This window comes from Meriones unguiculatus, chromosome 7 (assembly GCF_030254825.1).
Source record: "Meriones unguiculatus strain TT.TT164.6M chromosome 7, Bangor_MerUng_6.1, whole genome shotgun sequence".
Taxonomy (NCBI): Eukaryota; Metazoa; Chordata; class Mammalia; order Rodentia; family Muridae; genus Meriones; species Meriones unguiculatus.
In genome coordinates this window covers 92,471,928-92,488,045 of record NC_083355.1, presented here as the reverse complement: position 1 = coordinate 92,488,045, position 16,118 = coordinate 92,471,928, and the positions used below count along the sequence as shown (strand labels likewise).

The 16,118-nt window shown below is 48.9% G+C and overlaps 1 protein-coding gene across 1 annotated transcript; it reads left to right on the top strand.

Annotated features, from left to right (window-relative positions):
• Positions 1-233: 233 nt before the first annotated feature.
• LOC110546954 (U4/U6.U5 small nuclear ribonucleoprotein 27 kDa protein-like) lies at positions 234-1,032 on the top strand. The gene has a single exon (XM_060388451.1). It carries the CDS (start codon positions 234-236, stop codon positions 699-701), a length of 468 nt encoding a protein of 155 aa, XP_060244434.1. The 3' UTR covers positions 702-1,032.
• Positions 1,033-16,118: the final 15,086 nt, after the last annotated feature.

Sequence of the window (16,118 nt, the reverse complement as noted above, 5' to 3'; positions counted from 1 at the left end):
CTGGCCACAGCTGCGTATTAAGATAAACTAAATTAAGCATTTCCTGTTCTGATTCAGAAACCAATTATTAAGCACCTACTGTGTGCTGAAGAACACTGATGAGTCACAGCGAACTTGGCGCCAGGGTGACAAGCTCTTGATGCGGAGGAGAGGACATCCTCTTTCGTGACATAGAACCCCTGGGTAATGGTTTCTGTTTCTCATCTTAATCATTAAAAAATTCTTCTGATCCGATGGGTCGAAGCCGTAGCCGCTCCCCACGAAGGGAACGTAGGCGGTCCCGGTCTACATCCCGGGATCGGGAAAGAAGGCGCCGAGAAAGGTCCCGGTCCAGGGAGAGAGATCGCAGAAGGAGCCGCTCAAGATCCCCACACCGAAGACGCTCCAGGTCTCTAAGACGACATAGATCCACATCTCCCTCTCCTTCTCGCCTGAAAGAAAGAAGAGATGAGGAAAAGAAAGAAACTAAAGAAATAAAGAGCAAAGAACGTCAGATTACTGAGGAAGATTTGGAGGGTAAAACAGAGGAAGAAATAGAAATGATGAAATTAATGGGATTTGCCTCTTTTGACTCCACAAAAGGGAAGAAGGTAGATGGCTCTGTAAATGCCTATGCCATAATCGTGTCTCAGAAGAGGAAATACAGGCAGTACATGAATCGAAAAGGCGGATTCAACAGACCTCTGGATTTTATTGCATGAGACTTGAAGTGTTGGAAGGAGGATTTTCCCCTTCATCTGGGTCAGAGATTATTTTATATTTTGTATTTAATACACATCAAAACAGGATCTTGGTTCTTCCTTTTTATAAAGTAAGAAAGTCTTATTTGTGACACCCAGTTTACTTACTTTCTTTGGGAGGTAGGTAAAAACTTCTCAAGGCAGTGTCCCTGGGGTGGCCACCAGTCCACTTATCTGTCCTTGTTCCTTAGAACCTGGGTGTGCTTTTCCGTGGATGTTTGCTAGATGTTCTTAAAAATGGAAAGTAACTTACATGCTTTTCCCCAATAAAACTATTTCTACCCATTTAAAAAAAAAAATTCTTCTGAAAACAGAAACGAGTCGGGGCTCTGGGTCATTAGCACGGCACCCCTGGGTCTCTCTGCATCTGGGAAGAAAGCAGAGATGCTGTCCTCTATCAATGACCTTTCCCAGTGCTCTACCTAAACTGTTTGTGTGGGGTTTGTTTTCTCGGCTGCTATTAAATATTATTTTGCCTTCTTAAGCAGAGCCCATGGGTCGGAACATGACCCCTTTGACTTTCTGAATTTAGCTTTCTCGGGTTTAGTTTAGTTTTGGGCTGTGTGTGTGTGTGTGTGTGTGTGTGTGTGTGTGAGTGTGTTGGGCATTATGGAGGATCGAACCTGGGGCTTCCCGCATGCTAGGCACAGTCCTCTACACTGAGCTTTGTCACCAACCTCTTCTACTGTTTATGGTCTTTCTCATTAAGTTGTCTAGGAAGTCCTTCAACTCACAGTCTTCCCCTCTCAGCCCCCTGAAAACAGCTGAGACTTCAGGTCTGGCCCACATGGCCCAGCTGATTTTGTTTCTACTTGTGAGATAGGCCCATTGTATTTAGTACATGCCAGTTTCAAAAGTCAGACCCTCCTGCCTCAGCATCCCAAGTACAGCGTCAGCCTGCTCATTCTTTTTTTTTTTTTCCTAAACAATTGTCACCAATGTCTAGACATTAATAAAACAACTGTACAGTTGAACAAATGTCACTATAGAGTACCAACCAGCAGGACCAGTTAAGAAAAACCAATGTCCTAATGGCACCTTACAAACCTTCTTCCAGATATTATACCCTGTGTCTCCGCCATTCTTTAGTGAACGGCATGTGAATTTGGCTCCAACTTTAGTTTGCCTGTTCTTGGACTTTATAGAAATGGAGTTGTCTATGTGTTCTCTCTGTGTGTCTGTCTGTCTCTCTGATGTACCCCAAGCTGGCCTCAAATGCATGACATAGATGAGAATGATGACAGACTCCTGATCCTCCTGCCTCCACCTCCTGAGTGCTGCGATTATAGGCGTGGGCCACCATGCCTGGCTTATGTGACTCGGGGATCACACCCAGATCTTCACACGCGCTAGGGAGCTCTCTGTCCACTGAGCCACATCCCAGCCCTTATGTACTTTCCTGTGATTCATTTCCTTCATGCTTAGATCTATTCATGTCAAAAGCGGCTTCAGTGTGTTCATTTACTCTACCGTGTAACGTTCCGTTATGGATGGCACTGCAGTGTGTGCTCAGGGGGTTGTGAGCACCACTGCAAACTGTGCTGTTGGGGTTTTTCCTGGCACAGTCCCTGCAGCTACTGTAAGAGCTGACCTCTGGGCCAAGCTGCTGGGTGTTCGGCCCCACAAGGAGCTGCTGAACTTCTCCCAAGTAGTTGCTTTCCTTCCAGTAACAGGCTCCCCACTGCCCTACATGCCCACCAGCGCTGGAGACCATCCTGCTGGCTGATTTCCCACAACCCCCTAATTTCCCACAATCCCCTGGGGAGATCTGAGACCACACATTCTTCTCTCCACACCGAGCTGCAGCACAGTGCTGCTTCCATCGCAGTAATGGGCCCAGATGCCACCTCGCCTGTCTGCTGGCCATTCCAGGTCCACCCCGGCCTTTGGAATAAACTGCGAACCATCTTCTGGCTCATGGAGGAGGAGGGCTGCCGCAGCCCAAGCTCTTCCTCCTTCTGTGCTGTAGGCTGCAAAGTCTCTCTGAAGATGGAAATGAGCTGGGAAATGGCCTGCCTGTGAGAGAATCCACAAGCTAGGGTGGAGCATTTGTGTTGGCTGTGAACAATCTTTTTTTGTTGTTTTGTTTTGTTTTATTTTCCTCTGAGGGTTGTTGTATGTTCGTTTGGTTTTGGGGTTTTTTATTGACTTCTCTTTCTTTTCTACCCCACCCTGGTTCTTGTTGATTTTTGTCTCTTTTCCTCATTCCTGACAATGTTTCAAACAGCTGAGGTTTTTGTGCAAATCACTTGGGGACAAATGAAGTGCCACTGCCCTCTGAGTGCACTTCTGACCAACTCCCGTGCTGCATTTACTTTGTCCTGATGGGTCCCCAAATATCAAGGCTTCTGCTAGCAGATGGCACCCTCTCCTACAACAAGAGACACCAGCTATTTCAAAGCACCCCATTCTGTCCCAGAAGTATCTATAGAAACAAAGGTGTGAGAAAATTCTGACTTTTAAATGGGACTCATGCCTCACACAGACTTTTAACAGATTATTCAGTGACTAATGTGGCGGCAGAGCCAACTAACTGCCTCAGGAACTTTTATTGAAATGCCTTTTGACAGGGCTCAAGACTACATCGATGACTGACTCTGTCAGAATTTATTAGCAGGATATTGGGTCACCCACAGAATGGGTGAGCTGGAGGACAGGGGTGGGAAACTTACCGCCCAAAATAGGACCCAGCGAGGCCCTTGTGCTGCCAGCAAGCCCCAGATACTTCACCCTGCCTCACCCACACTCCACACTGGATGTCACCACCGCTGCCTCGGGGACTGGAGCTTCCTGCTACAACGGCCCTTGAAAGGAAGGCCTCCTTTAAATGAGCATGGTTTTGTGTTCCTACCTAGCAGTAAGAGAGGCTGGGAAAACAAATACTTCATTCAGGTTTGGGTTTTGCTCTGTGTCAGAAAATGTAAAATGACTGTGGTATAAACAGAATTACACATTTGTTTTGCCTGTGTAAGAAAAAAAAAATTGATGGCAGGCAGTGTAAGGTCGCCTGTAGTCTGTCCCCTCTGTTTGCTGTGCTCGTGCATGCTGCCTTGTGTCTGCTCTGCCATCACACCACTAGGAGTTCCAGCCACTAGGAAAGGTAGAAAATGTGCCCCACAGACTCTCGGGTTTGAACACCTGCTGGCAGTGTTTTGGGAGGTTGTAGAACTTTGAGGAGGTGAGGCCTGGATGGCAGAAGTGAGTTGCTAGGGAGCAGGACTTACTCAGCCCTGTTTCTGGCTCACCAGGAGGTGAGGGGTTGCCTGCTCTTACCACAGTGCACCACACCGTTTCCATCAGGACAGATTCCACCATCTGACACCAAAAGCCAAATGAATCCTTCCTCCATTAACATAAGCTCTGGCTCCCGTCTACTTCCTGGAATGTGTGCTCACCACTTACAGCTCAGGAGCTGAATCGGCCTCTAACAGAGAAGAGCTCTGAGAAATGTGCGCTCTGATCCAGAGAGCGGGGCACCCAGCTACAAATTGGAAACTCTTTTATGAGAGAAAACTGGGAAAGCCGAATGCCCTTTTCCTGAGGGCCAGCGTTCATAGCACCAGAAAGCATCTCCAATGGAGGGAGGCAACCAACAGTCCTATACAGCTGTTTTGCCTATGAAGCACATCAATGTCCAGTGAGTGTGGCCTGAAGGCCACACCAGTGGCAACAGTGGCACACATACCATGGCGGTAACCAACAGCTCTCTAATTGGATCTATGGCTTGCTTAGTCAGAGGGATACCATGCCTGGGACTGGAAACCCAGCTAACCACTCAGTGCACACCTACAAAACATTCTTGTGCTTAAAGCTCGGGCAACATTATAGAAGAGGAGGGGAAAAGATTGCGAGAGCCAGAGGATCGTGGGCTTTGCTGTAAGACTGCGCGCCCTAGCACTATCAGAAGCTATCCCCATAAAGTCTCACCGACACGACCCCTCAAATGTGGGGATGACAAACAGGGATGACACCGAAGGCATGCCGGAAAGCCCAGGGGGCCTCAGTCCTAAACAAGGACCTCTAGGCAACTTGGGAAAGGTGTGAGTAGGAGAGGTCGTCCTCCCCAGAGAAGAGCACACCAGCCGGCCGGCCAGTTCCAAACAGTCAGCCCTGAAAACACACATCCACCTAACATGATATGGGCCGAGCGGGTCACACTTAGGAATATAGATGCACGAAATAATCAAAAGAGACCGTGAATTTGAAGCCCAGTGGGGCGTGTTGTATGAAAGGGTTTGGAAGGAGGAGAGAGAGGGGAGAAATGCTGTAACGATGTTATAATCTCAAAAATTTTAAAGGATTTAAATTTAAATTTAAATTTAAAATTTTAAATAACATTTTAAAGGAAACAAGAAACGGGAGAATGGAGCCAAGAGGAGGCAGTGACAGCGTCTGTCATGGGAGGCTCTTAGCATGTTTATCTTTGGTTCTAGGGGGACAGGCTCTATTGCCTGTTAGGGATCAGAGAGCATACGTGAGGGGGGCAGGACTCTCTCCAAATGGGAAATGGTTTAGCAACTAAACATTACGGTTTGAATCTTAGATGTCCCCCAAAGGCCCAGAAGTGTATGGGTCTCAATTGACCCACAGTCACCAACCTGTGGCATTCTTGGGAATTCCTAGAACCTTTAGGAGGTGGGGCCTAATGGAAAGATGTTAGCTCATTGGGGAGTGGGAAGTGTGCCCTTGAAGGCTGCTGAGACCCTCAACCCTTCCTTCTCCTTTTCTCTCTTTGCTTCCCAGCAGCCACAGGGTGAGCGGCTCTGCCCCCACGGCACACACTGGGCATCAAAAATGGAACCCTATGACCTTCTGGAAGGCCAAAGGTATAGTCAGAATTCTCTGAGGGCTCACGTGGCATCACAGGGAGAGACAGCCCCAGCTCAGGGCCTGTCCCTACTGCCTTCTACCCTAGCCATGCTGGAGGCCAGGCCATATCTCCCTGTTCTGTGTGCTTCCCAGCAAGCAACCATCATCCCTGGAGCCACTCAGAGAGGGCAGACGGTTGGAACAAGCCCATGTGAGACCTGGAAATGAGCTTGGGCCATCCAGGCAGATGCTAGGGTCCTGGGTGCTGTGAGAATATCTGGGAGCTGCAGCTGTGGCCGTGGGCCCTGCTTATGTGCCTCCCTTGATCCAAGGACTTCCCATGCCAGAGACAAAGGGAGGGCAGGGCAGAAGTCTACAAAGAGAGGCACCTTCTGCCCTGGAGGATGCTGGCCTGTATTCTCTGCTGAGCGAGCAGCTAGTCCACAGTGTGAATCAGGACTAACTAGAGGCTGTTTGGAGAACCCAGAGCCTCCTGCCTGTCAGACAAATGCATTACCCCCGACCTCTACCATCAGCTTCAAGAGTTCCTCCTGTTAGACCTGGGATCTGCATGTGACCTCAGATTTCTGACCACTAGGAAGAGAGCTCTTTAGCTGTGACTCAGTCCCGGGGAAGAATTCAATTCCTAGTGATTTATTTATTTATTTATTTACTTACTTACTTTTATCATTCCCAACAACAAACCCAAACCGGATTATGACAAAAGCAAAACAGAAAGCCTCCATCCTCCCAGACACTCCACCAGCTTGCCTCTGGCCCGCTCCCGAGAATGCCCTCCAATCAGGCTGCCTTCTCCTACCCGCAGCTCACTCCTTCCCTTCTGCCCGCCCTGCCTGGCTCAACAGCAGGCTTAATCCCTGCCATGACTACGGGAAAAACACAACACTGGGGAGGATGAGAGCCCGGTGGCAGAGCCCTTCTGGGAAGCATTAGAACCAGGAATTTCCGTGACGACACAGCCCAGAGGGAAACCTTGGCATCTTGGAGGGCAGATTGGGAAAACCTAGCTCCAGGGTGGGAGGAAGAAAGACCTTCCAAAGACCAAGAGGATGCTGGGAAGATAAGATGGAGGCAGGGGTTCTGTGAAGGTGGGAGGCAGTTAACACTTCCGCCACCCTGTCGGTGTCTGGCCCTTGAATATTCCCAAAGACACTTAACATCCTCAGGTAAGTATGTACAGAGGAAGGAGTCTGGAGACGGGGAGCAACAGGCAGCTGAGACCCCCGCTCCTGAAAGGAGCCGAATGATTCATATTTCAGGACCATAGATAGAACTTACACATCTTAACGCGCCTGAAGAGACGCTAGTGGGTTAACAGTTCTAGGGAATGAATCTGAGGTCGCCTTGTGGTTTGGGACCCACCACTGATTTATTTTAGAAACAGAAAGTTCACGGATGTATTTCTAGACCTCAGACAGGACAGGTGAAAAGAGGCAAGGAAGGAGGCTTGATTCTTTCCTGGTTCTTCTTCTGGTTCTTTTCAGGTTCTGTCTGGGATGGGGATGGAGTGGGGGTGGGGGGTCATGTCTTTTCCAGGGAACACACACACCTCATAAATGCCTGTGACCGTGATGGCCTGGCTGAGTTCCTCACCCTAGCACAGTGTGTGTGTCATTTTCCCACTCGCTCCCACCCCCACCCCACTCTGGCTCTGCAGCTGCCAGCACCTGCCAGCAACAAGGAAGCTGGGTACTAGGGCTGCAGCTTTTCAAATCTGCTTATGAAACCGATGACTAAGCTCCCAGGGAAGGAGAAGGGAGCAGCTCAGGCCTAGTTCAGCAAGAATGAGTGCACTGTCAACTTGGTCCAAGTCAGTGTGGGCTGACTGTCAACCTTATGTTGGCCTACCCCCTGGGATGTGAAAATGGCAGGGTACGGTCCTGGCTTTGGAGAACCAGGCAGAACCATAGAAACTGCAGTTAGAGGCACAAATCTACCAAACACTGGAAACGGGATATGGCAGCAGGTGGCTTCCCAGGGGGTTTGTGATGGAGGCAGAAAGAGGAAACCTCTCCATCTGCATCAGACCTCTTAGTCTAGTCAGCCTAGCTTCTGGCATCTTCATGGCCTTCAAGTCTCGCTGTCTCTGACTGACTCAAGCCTCGGGCCAAACTCCATGCACTCCCAGTACCCAGGCAACCTCTTGCTGCAGCTCCGCTCCTCTCATCTCATTCCCCTCCTTGAAAGCCTTCTGTGATGTCCCGCAGCCCCCGAAGCCCCCAGGGTAAAGGCTGAGGAAGACCTGGGTTCCTCCCACTGTAGCTCAAATCTGCATAAGAGCTCCAATAGAGCGGCTTTGGTGTAGGTTTGACTCAAGGGCTCATCAACCCCCCCCCTTCTGTCTGGATGTTGTCTCCAGGGCCCCTTTGCAATGTCTTGATCCTCAGACAGGCTTTTCCTAGGGTGCCAAAATGGCAGCAGCAATTCCTGTCCTTTCACTATGTAGAAATGTAGAATGAAGGAGAGAGACAGAGACAGAGATAGAGACACACACAGAGAGAAAGAGAGGGAGAGAGAGAGAGAGAGGGCATCATTCTCTCAAGGCTGCCTTCAATTTCTTAGGTTAGAGTGAGTCACCTGTCACCCTTAGACAAGAAGGATTTTGCTGATTAGTCTTCACTGGGGCGGTTTGCCCCACCCCTAGGGTTAAAGTGGCATGAATTACAGAGTTGTGACATTGTCATCTACAAGCGTGTTAGACTACATGGACACATGCAGCCTGAGGGCTACTAGTCGGACATGACTGGGGTCATTCTACTGAGATGCGGCAACCAGCTGAGTCAGTACGTACACTTGGTACCTCCTCCTCCGTCCCATCCGCTTCCCACCTCATCTGGCCCACGCCAAGCTCTTCACACATGACTCTGGTCGAAGAGGTGGAAACAAGGCCCAGAGGTGACAAAGAACCTACCCAGTGTCACACAGCTGCTGGTTGGTGGAACTGGAATCCGAGCCCAAGCAGAACAAATATTTCTAATTATTACCGCCTCCTGCCTTACCCAGTTGCTCAAACAGCTAGGGATTAGGATAGACACGCAGGTGGCTGAGTCAGCGTTCTGATTCAGTGGTGTGAACGCTGGCTGCTCCGAGGAACAATGAAAACACAGCCACCTCAATCCATCCTGAGGTAGGATCCAGTGTGTACAGGAAAGAGCTGTCAGGAAAACCGACAAACGGCAACAGGGCATCTGAGCTCCACAACCTTGTGGTCCTCGGAGATCTGAATGCTGTCTAGTTGCCTCAGCAAGACAGGCAAAGGCGGCGCAGGAGGGGTCAGCTCGCCCCTCGCTGGGCAGCGAGAGGAAGCAGAGGCTGCCCTCTCTGTGAACACATTCCTGGGCCCCAGGAGGGCAGAGCACACAGACAGCAGCGCTGCACCTGCCGAGTGCCGTCAGGGGCTCCAGTGTCGGCACTGCCTGCGCCTTCCTCCGCATCTGTCATGCCTGGCAGAATCTGGAGCTCAGGTGTGTTAACAGGTAGACAGATAACAGAAGCGGGAGGTGAGGACATTCTTCCTGAAGGTGGTTAGAGACTGTACTCCTAGCACTAAGGAGCCTGGGGCAAGACACCTAGAGAGACTCTTCTTAATACCCCCCCCAATAACACACACAAACACACACACACACCAATTTAAAAATAAATAAATAAAGGAGCAGAAAAGATGAAGAAATGACTTAGTGTTTATTCCAGACTTTATGTGAGCGTGTTGGCTTTTAAGCATTGGATACTATTTCCTTTTAATCTCTTAAACGCACAGCAGGTCATGCAGTGCACACGAACAGCCCAGAAATAGCAAGTGGGTCCCTCTGCTGTCCCCGTTTCACAAGCAGAAAATTCTTATTACTGGGCTAACCAGCAGAACTCTACAAAAGCTTTTCTCCGCTGGCCTGTGGAGAAGGCCAGCCTGCTGCTGCTGAAGGGGCTGAGCAGTGGCCACACCAAATAATTCCCAAACCCCACCAAGCCTAAGTTATTTGGGGACTCAGCCTGCTACCTCTTTGGAGATCAGTGTCCACACTGGGACAGAACAGGGAAAAGGAGGGGGGTTCTCGAAATGGGTACAGCAGAGGTTTCAAGGATCCTGGTCCCTGTGTGGAGGGGGGTGGGCTCTTTACATAGGGAACCCTGAGCAGCAAAGGCATCCAAGCCCCTTCTTCCCTAGGGGCTCCAAGGTCAATTCACTGGTGAGAGCTTTTAGCCCTGGAAGAGAGCAAAGGGCGAACCTGCTATGCCAGGGGGGAGCCACTCTCTAAGCTGATGACAGGAAGAAGTTTTCCTAGGGAGAATCACAGGATTGCCAGTGCCTCAAGAGAGGATAGAAGACACCAATCATTGTGATTCTGGGACCAAAAATAAGCCTCACACCCCCAAGCCCATCAGCAGACATTCAAAAAACTTTTGAATATTCTGCTGTTTGTTATTTATTCTGGGTGTTTTGAGAGAGCTGAGTCTCACTACGTCAGTCAGCCTGGCCTCTATCTAAATTGTGATCCTTAACAGCCATAGTGGTGGTATGAGCTGCCATGCCTGGCAAACTCTGACTCTTTTGAAAGAAAATGGCCACACCTTGGCTCTGTGGAACTCAGCCGCATATGGCCACTTCACAGGTCCCAGTGAGCTGAACCACCCACCATCTCATCTTGTCTGAAAGCCATTACCTTCATCCCATGACAGAGCAAAATAAACAGAGGAGATGCGCTCTCCCAACCCAGAAGTGCTCATAAATGTAAATTGCGATTATTTTAAGCCTGACGCATCCGAGAGTAAAGACTTACCCCCGCCTGAAGTACCATGGGAAGTCAAACGGTTGTCATAAATTCCATATGTTTATGTATATCACTTACAGGAGAGCATCCCGGCCCCCTCTTTGGGCCCGAATTTTTTTTTCCTGGCTTTATGCATGATTTGAATAAACTTGATTTCTGAGTTAGCAGATCAATTACAGAGGAGAGAGAGGTTGTCTGGGACACCCAGCTAGCGATCAGAAGCAGAAATTACCCAACGGTTTTACAGAATATACACACACGCGTGTATGCCTGTATGAATATGTATATCTGAGTTGTTAAAACCTTATTCACATTTTCCATTTCTACTTAATGTCCTTTGATGCTTCCGGGATTTCGCTAACGGTGTCGCAGTGCTTTTAATTGCCCTGTGTCCTTGAGCCACCTTTCCAGGCTGTACTCTTTGGCAGGAATTCACGACATGGAAGGGGGAATGTCTCCATACGTTATTTGGAATTTTTTCTATGCAGAAGATTTCTGCCCTCTCCACGGGTTTATTTACTTAGTCTTTTATTTATATCTACGTGTCCTCGTGGATATTTATTTTCTTCTCTTGGCGTTAAACTTGCTCAGGATGTCCCAGCTTTGGTCACCGTGAGCCCTTCCAGTTGGTTCCCTGGGTCCTTTTGTTGAATCCCTTTCATTGTACAGTTTGATGTCATTGCTGTTACTGTTCTGTTTCAAGCATTTGCTTCCTTCCTGGAATATTCTCTAGGTTCATTTTGTGTGTTTCCTGCCCAAGTCTTATAGGCAGGCCTTTCTTCAAGGGCCCTGTGTCCTTTCACTGGAGGAGGGTATCAGAGATACCAAGAGGTCATTGCTATGAGGCTGTGGCTGGGTGTAGGACCCCTCAGCCAACAAAGCATGTCTGTCTATCCCTGTGCGTGCAGACATCCTACAGATGCTGTCAGTGTTGACTTACTGAGTTCAGACAGATGTCTTCAGCTCTTGTGCTCTACCACAAAGACCATTCTAACCCCCTTACCATCTTACCGCAGCCAGGGGGGGGGTGGCTGCCTGCTCTCAGCTGACATCTTCATCAATGGTTCAGGTTCTGCCTGAAGATCCAAGTCAGGACTATTCATCAGACTCTCCTCAGGGGCCAACTCTGTCCACCACAGTCTTCTTGCATTCTTCCCGTGCTGCTCCTGTGCCTTTATGCCCATGGACTCCTCCCATTTCCAAAGCCACTTAGCTTAGTGTTCCCTTCCCCTTCTCCTTCTTGAGGGTTTAAGGATGGGGGTTTTCTACCAATAACACCTTCAAGCTCACCAATTACTCCATCAGCTCACCTGGTCTCCTCCTGAGCCTGCCAGAGGCATTCTGCACGTCTCTTATAATTTTGTTTTTATTTCTAATGTTTCCCTCTGTTTTTCTTGTTCTTAGAGTCCCCAGCCTTCAGATTATTTTAGCCTTCTTCCATGTTGCCTACTTTTCCATTTTAGTTATTTTAAGTTCCTTGTCTAGGGCCTGGAGAAATGGCTTAATAGTTAAGAGTGTGAACTGAGTTTGCAGAGGATCTGAGTTCGGTTCCCAGCACCCATGTCAGGCGGCTCACAACTGCATGTAACAGCTCCGTGCAGATCTGATGGACGCCTCTGGCTTCTTTGAGCACCTGCACATAAGTACATCAACATATAGACAATAATTAAAGTAAAGTAATTCTTTTTTTAAAAAGTCCTTCCAGAAGGTATGTCATGGATGACTGTAGAGCTGTTCTAATGCTTGCTTTGTTTATATAGACCATCTGCATTGAGAAATATATAATATATATATATATCTTTTATTTTATGTTGATTAGTGTTTTTCCTGAATATGAAGGTGTCAAGGTGTCAGAAGTCCTGGAATTGGAGCTACAGACAGGTGAGAGCTGCTATGTGTGTGCTGGGAATTGAACCCTGGTCCTCTGGAAGAGCATCCAGCACTCTCAACCACTGAGCCATCTCTGCAGCCCCCATTCACAACATGGCTTGTGACTTTGCTGTCCTTGTTGTCCATACGCAGATAGGACCTGTAGGGTCTTACAAACTGAGGTAATAGTCTTAGTGTAAAGTTTCATATTAATCTGGCTAGCTGGGTTGTATTTACTGTTTCTAACTACAGTAACTGTAGGCATCTGGTCTCCTCTGTGTTGTGGGAATGCCTAGGAACACCCTTTACAAAGATTCTGGACCTTGGTGCTCTCAGATATAACCTATACTAGAGCCCTGTTGCTATGGTGATAAGGTGTGAGAGGATGAGTTATAAATTTTATTGTTTAATCCCGGTATTTCAGTGGACTTGTGTCACTGGACGGTGACCTTCACAAAAGCATCTCAGCTTCTGTGTCCCTTTGGGTGAGACAGGAAGATTAGCAGGCCAGAGTCTGATAGACATTTAACCCCCGGGTAGGCTGAGGCTCTGGTGAAGTCTTCTCCAAGAGCTGGCTTTGTTGCAGGGACTGCTCTGAATATTTTCATAATGAACATTTTCCTCACCTTGCTGCCAAAGCCACAAGGGGCTCCTTCTGGAGAGAACTTGGCGGAATTCCTGGGGTAAAGCCCACAACAGTGTGGGACTCCTAGCTTGCGGGTCCCAGAACCTTCACAAGAGTTCATAGTCAGCCTCCAGTGAGTGGGTCCTGGAATCGGCGCTCCGGAACTATCTGCACTGCAACCCATGATGGGTCCAAGAAAGCTCGGTGATTTTTTTGTTTTCTCAGCTTTTTCTTTTTATAAAGATAGGTGTGAGACACTCTGAGTTCCAAAGCCTTCCATGCCGGAGCGGGATCCCAAATCTGTTGGTTTTTGTTTTCAATAAAATCACAAAATTCAAAACACAGGCAGTTCTCCGTTTCCACGGGTCGTGCCTCTCTGAATTCAACCAACCACAGTTCGGTGGTTTGTTTAAGAAATGCTCCCCATAAGCTCAGAATACTTGGTCTCCAGTTGGAGACCAGTAGCACTTTGGGGTAAATTTAGAAGGTGCCGGCCTTTCCGAGGGAAGCTTGTCTCTGGGGTTGGGCCTTGATATTTCAAAGCCTAATGTCATTCCGACTGTGCTCTCTGCTTCCTGTTTGCAGTTCAAGATGTGAACAAGCTCTCTGCTTCTGCTCTAGCCACTGTGTCTGCTGCCTGCTGCCACGATTCCCTGGCGTGATGAGCTCTTAGCTCTCTGGGACTGTGAGCCAAATAAATCCTTCCTTCTGTAAGTTGCCTTGCTCATGGTGTCTTATCACAGTGATAAGCTGGGCGTGGTGGTGCACGCCTGTAATCCCAGCACAAGGGGAGGCAGAGGCAGGTGGGTCTCCATGAGTTTCAAGGCCAGACTGGTCTACAGAGTGAGTCCAAGACAGTCAAGGCTACACAGAGAAACCCTGTCTTGGGGGGGGGGGGGGAGAAAAAAAAAAGGTAAATAAAAGGATATACGCACACATAAATCAGCCTCCATGTTGATGGTCCCAGAGACAGATTCCTTCTGGTGTCAGAGACTCGAGGTCCCTGGTTCACCTTCCGAGAAAGAGTCACCCAACTCTCCTGTGACCCGGAACTTCTCCATATGGCTCTTTCTCTCCCTGGCTGAGAGCCCTCCCCCAGAATCCTCTCGGCTGGGTTGCTGAAGCCAAGGTTCCATACCTGATGTGTTAATGAATTCATGGAGCTGCCTGATGAAATGAGGCGAGAGGGGGGTGCTGGAAAAGTTCCTTTTTTTCCTCTTAAAAAAAAAAGTTAGCCTTTCTTTTTATGGGTGAGTCTATATACACATATATACAACACCGTGCTGCCCTAAATAGTCGAGGTAATTTTCCCATCTCTGAGAGCTCAGGATGTTCAAGGTCTGGCCTGGTTTCTGCTCTTCTCCTTTTGGGACCAGCCTTCTTTCTCCACGCTGAGGTCTGTTTGGCTTTTCTCTTGCTTTCACTGGCATGGCATTCCTCTCAGCTGCCATTAGAACCTTCTCTCTTCTTCTAGACAGAAAGCCCTTATGGCGGCACCCAACTCTGCTTCCTTTTAACCCATCTATTGCCCAAAGTGCCTAGAATCTACAATCGCCTGCACAAACGAACTCGAAAATGCTTATTGTTTCCACTTCCTCCTCCTCTGATAATAATAAAGAGCGTGTACTGAGCGCTTACTGAGTGCTAGGTGTTGTTCTAGGTACTTTATTAATTCATTTCATCTTGCCTCAGTTACCTTTCCTGCGGCTTGATAAAATGTCCTGACAAATACAACTTCAAGGATAAAGGGTTCAAGGTCTGTGTCCATCACGGTAGAGAAGCCAGGTGGCAGGAGCCTGGGATGGCTGCTCCCATGGCGTAAGCAGTCAGGAAACACAAAGCCGAGTGAATGTAAGCGCTCACTCGCTCCTTCCTGTGCAGCCCAGGGTTCCAGCCCAGGGAACGGTGCTACCTGCAATGGATGGGTCTTCCCATCTCAATGAACTTAATCAAGATAATATCCAGCAGGCATGTTCAGAGATCAGTCTCCCAGGTGATCCTAGATCTCATCCAGCTGACAACTGAGATTAATCACCACAAATCGCAACAACCCTAATGTCGTCAGTGGACAGATGGAGGAGACGTTGGTGGAAAGGTCACAGAGCCGGTGAGTCCTAGCACAGCTGTCCCTCAGTCTGTATCTGTCCCCACTATCTTCTAACCCTCTTGGCTGCATTGCCTCCTGCCATGCTTATAAAGCCCTGCAATGAGCTCTCAATTTAATCCCCCCACCAAAGCCATCCTTTGCTATCACCGCTGCCAAAGAGCTGTTGAGATGCAAGACAGCATTCCCTTTGCCACAGGATTTTCTCTGTGACTCTAGTCACATCACGAACGAGCTCCAGATTTTCTTCCTAACCAAGCAGCTCTTGCTCCCCTGGGAAGCCCCAGGTGCGTGTGGAAGGCATAGCAGAGAAAAATAGCTCAAATGGATTCCTTTTCCAATTCGATGCCTGGCGAGGGGGAAAATCCATGAGAATGGTGAAAAGCAATGCTCTTACACAGACCGTGTCTCATTTTACTCTTCGACTGTCAAGACTGAGACTGTTTGACTACTTTTCCTCTTCTAGGCCTCTGAGCCCCAGTGTCCCATTAGAACGAGACACAATGTTCAGCACATAGAATCACAGTCATGACAGCTGCCCTTTGACCTCCGTTACAGGGCAAGGAGAGGGTGTTGGCAGCTGTGGTCCACAAGCCACCCCCGGGAACCTCTCTCTCAGACAGGCTGACAGGGTCCTAGCCCTTCTAAGCCTGCTCTCGGCTCCTCATACATCACTACTGATTATCACGTTGAAATTTAAAATACCCATCCCACAAGTTGAGTGAAGGCGAAGGTCGTGCCCTTTGAACAAGCTCCCAGGAGAGGCTCACACTGTTTGGCCCTTTACTTTGGCAGCAAAGGCCTGGGCGAGCTGAACCTGTTGCAGCTGCTTAGCTGTTCAGGAGGTTGAGGATGCAGGTGAGCACAACACAGCACGGACATCAATGCAGGGGATGGCATTGGCATTGCAGCGGTAGTGCAAAAGCCGCAGCTATTGGTGGCGATTGTGATATTCATGAGGATGGTGGTGTTAATGGAGATGGTGACGGTAGCGGTCCTGGTGGTAGCTGATGGTGGTGGTGGAAAAGGTGGCGGCGGGTTGTGGGGTGCTGAGGGTGGTGGCTGGCAATATAGGGAGACTAATGCTGGTGATGGTGGTATGTGAGAGCGGTGCTGTTGATGTACAGGGATGCTGTGATGTACGAGTGATGGTTGTGGTGATGGTGGTGGTTATGGCGATGTAG